At 45.1% G+C, this 3,838-nt stretch overlaps 1 protein-coding gene across 1 annotated transcript; it reads right to left on the bottom strand.

Moving 5' to 3' along the window:
- Nucleotides 1–1,642: 1,642 nt before the first annotated feature.
- Nucleotides 1,643–3,135, bottom strand: LOC115745776 (trihelix transcription factor GT-3b-like). Its single transcript, XM_030681367.2, has 2 exons — nt 2,767–3,135; nt 1,643–2,439 (listed from the first exon to the last, which is right to left on the bottom strand). The coding sequence occupies exons 1-2, from the start codon at nt 3,079–3,081 to the stop codon at nt 1,888–1,890; spliced, it is 867 nt and encodes a 288-aa protein (XP_030537227.1). The 5' UTR covers nt 3,082–3,135; the 3' UTR covers nt 1,643–1,887.
- Between the last annotated feature and the right edge of the window lie 703 nt (nt 3,136–3,838).

Raw genomic sequence — 3,838 nt, 5'->3', positions numbered from 1 at the left:
TGAGGATAGGGGACCTCACCTCACCGACTCCCATGCTTCCGTTCTTTATTCTTCCTCTTTCTTCTCCTATATTGCTAATGCAGCGTCAAGCCTTTGACTCATGTTGCAAGTCGTTGGCTGCCGAGAAGAAGCAAAACCCTAGCTCCGTCCCGAACTAATCTTCAACTAAGAATCAACTAGCTCTCGCCAGTGTCAATAACAGAAGATGAAGAGCAAGTTTTTTCTTTTGTCAAAGATAAAAGAAGAGCAGCAGCTAGGCGATACGTTTCCATATAATTCCGAGACTCCGAGAGAGAGTTGATGACTCGCATTGAGTTGGGGGACGGTACTAGTGAGGCTAGAAAACCCTAGCTCAACTCGATTTTTATCACTTCGCCAATGTGACCTCTCGTTAACACCATGACGATTCCGGACGACTAACCCCAGCTCCACCGTAGCTACCCAACCATCGTCAAGACTTTGTAACTCACATCAATTCACTGAACACTGGTGAAGGGTGGCGAGCCCTAGCTCAATCCCTCCAACAACTACGGTCTGGTCGATAATAAGGGTAGTGGATCATCGTTATCTCGATAAGGCGGCAACCCAAAGATGCCATGTCAGTAATTCGAGGTTGCCAATGACAGTCGTGATGGAGAGACTTAACTGTGTAGAAAAGTAGGTGAAATCATAGAAACGCCGGAAATTAGAAGACTAATTATCTAGAACAAGCGATCCCCAGTGACATTTTCAAGGTTCGTAGTTTTGTTTAAGTCCATGGAGGGGTTGTTCCGTAATCAGTACAAGGCGCAAGTAGTGCAGCAAACCCGTAACATGAGCTATCTACTTGGTTCCCATTTCCAAATGCTCGTGTGGTCTCAAAATCGAAGGCCAAAATCAATCTTCAACATGAAGTTCACATGATATGCTCGCAAGAAAAACAGGCTCACATGAAGGATGCGCTCAATTCATGATCAAAAACAAAACTAAGGCAACATACGATGAGAAAAACTGATTTCAGTGATCAAACTACATAAACCTATACAGCTAAAGGTTCTCAAAGTTTTCGAACCAAGACCTGACCTGGCGAGCAGGGCACTAATGAACCATGATCCTTTCTAGTGAAACATAATTCAACGACACTTGTTCGTCCTAAACTTTTGAAACCAAAGGACCAACCTAGCAGGCAAGAAACAATACACCTCGTAAAGTCTCCAATTTTTCTCTTTCCAAGAACTATTTTTGGTGCTAAACGACATAAAACTCAATTCCGAAACAAATACAAGCATCAACATCTACAACGGATAGTAGTTTTTTTTTTTTTTTCATGCATCTATACATCGATCATACATTGGTTAAGGTGGTGATTTTTATTCCTACCTCCATGTAGATAATGTTATGGCAACTATGAACATTTCAAGATAGAATACAAAATGCATACATTGCTTGGTTGCCAAGCTCGTCCTTTCTCTTTTATATTATCACAAAACAGACCTTAGGCCATATAGATTCGAATTTGTAGGTTTAACAAGTTATTTCTTTTGTACTTAGTGTCATTTGCCTCCGTCTTATAAACTTGCCTATTTGAACGACATAAGGACATTCAAGGAGCTATTTTCTGGAGGAACTGAGTGGCTACATGCAAATGCATGAGAGAGAGAGAGAGAGAGAGAGAGAGAGTTTCTCCGATTTGATGAGAAAATGGAAGCTCTAGCTTGTGTACTAAACAAAGGAGCCTCATTGAGGCAAGGCAAAAACAACAGGAGACAGCATGCAAAGCCATATGTTTCGGTTCAGTTTGAGATCTCCTAGATTTGAGAGTTGTGGAGCAGGAAGAACACACCTCGTGAGGAAGCTTCTTCTTCATCATTGTCTCTGTAATTAGGAAGAGAGAGAGAAGAGAGAGAGTTACATGCTGTGATCTTCTCTTCTAAGCTTGTTGAGAAGTGCTGTGATAAGAGCATCCCTCTTCTCAGCCCTAGCCTCCTCCCTCATCCTCCTCTGCTCTTCCCTCTCTCTCCACCGCCGGTCCATCATTATCCTCTCGTTCTCGAGCGCCTCCATCGTCTGCCTCCACTCCATCTCCTTCGCCCTCCTCTCGCTCTCCCGCGCCTCGTACGCCTCCCTCCACTCCATCTCCATCCGTGCCTGCTGCTTCATGAACTCCTCCAATATCTTCCTCACTTCGCCGCTGCTGCTTCCGCTCATGCCGGTGTTGCCCTTGGCCTTCTTTTTCTTTTTCCCCTTCTCGCCCTCGCTGTCCTCGTCATCAACGTCGTCGTCGGAAGACAACTGGGAAAAAGACGCTTTCTTGCTCTTCGAGGTGCTTCCTGCGCCGCCGCCAACTCCTTCTTCTTCAGCCCACAGCATTCTTTGCATCCTCGCTGTGAAAATTCCTTGCATCTCATTGTAAAATGGGAATTGCTGCCTCATCGCTTCTGGTTCCATCGTCTCGCAACCCTAAAGAATGAATCAGATTATATTTTCATCCACGAGAAGAAGCGCACCCATAATTTGCAATAAAGAACTATCGCCATATGTAAACAGGTGTACTCTGCTAATTTCGAGTTTCGGTATTTAACGATCGGTCTTTCGGGGATCAGAAAAATGTTTCTTTCTCAAATGATGCACACCTATGTAAACCTTGCTGCTATGGACGCTTACTGTTTGATAAGAATCATATTAGAACTCGGTGATAACTAAAGGAACATAACTAGTACAGACAAATCTCGAAAGGGATTCATCTGCGAGGCCCAAGCTAGAGTCCGAGTCCTTCCTCTGACGTACCTTATATCGAGTGACGAGGTTCTTCCACTTGCACTTGCACTGCTCGGCACTCCGGCTGTAGCCCTTCTCCCTCATCCGGGTCGATATGACCCCCCAGAGGAGCTTGTTCCGCTTCGTCTCCATGAAGCTCCGGTCGAGCTCGGCCCGTATCGCCAGGAACTCCTTCGTCTCCTGGGCGCTCCATTGCGGGAACCTATCGCCGCCGCCGCTGCCACTGGCTTCGACGCCGACGACGCCTATCTGCTGCTGCTGCTGCAGCAGCGGCCGGAGTTGGCTCTGATGGGGATGATGATGATGCGAGAAGTGACCTTCCATATTAATAGGGTAAGATCTAGATGCCTTGCACCAGAAGAAAAAAATAAAAAGAATGAGAAGAGACGTGGAAACAGAGATTTTATACGGGGGAGGAGTTGGGGGGCGAGTGTGAAAGGGCGGGTGTGAAACGTCAAAGGGGGAGAAAACGTTCGGTCTTTGGCTTGGGGCTTGGGTTTCAATCTCTGCTTAGGTGTCAAGAGGAGCGCCTTCATCTTTCGTTCAGATTTCAGACAGCGACTCAAAAAATCTCTCTCTCTCTCTCTCTCTCTCTCTCTCTCTCTCTCTCTCTACCATTTCCTGTGGAGGAAAAGTTAAATTAGAAGGAACATTACTTAGTGGCCAAAATGCATCATAAACATGATTTGATTAAGCATATTTCCATAGGGTTTAACAAAAAATCTACGTGAACACCAAATTGCACATGGATGGAAATCATGGGGGTTCGATCGAACGGCTCGTCATCCGGTCGGCCGGCGTGAAATTTGGCGGAACGACCCGCTAGTTTCAAAAAACGACGCGTCATATTTATATTCGTTTCCAAGAATATAATCAGTCTAGCGTGTTGTGTTTTAAAGTAGCTTATGGAATATTAAGCGCGGTTAATCCAGTTGGTTGTAATTAATTAACCATCTTGCCCAAGAAAAGAAATAAAAAAAAGAACAAAAAGAGAAGAGAGAAAATGGTTTCCAGGGTCAGATCTCTTTCTTATCTCTCTCGACCCTTTTTTCAAGCAGTCTTCATCTGTCTACGCGGAAAC

This window comes from Rhodamnia argentea, chromosome 10 (genome assembly GCF_020921035.1).
Source record: "Rhodamnia argentea isolate NSW1041297 chromosome 10, ASM2092103v1, whole genome shotgun sequence".
In the NCBI taxonomy this organism is placed as follows: Eukaryota; Viridiplantae; Streptophyta; class Magnoliopsida; order Myrtales; family Myrtaceae; genus Rhodamnia; species Rhodamnia argentea.
The sequence above is the reverse complement of the archived record's forward strand: the minus strand, read 5'-3'. Positions and strand labels throughout refer to the sequence as shown.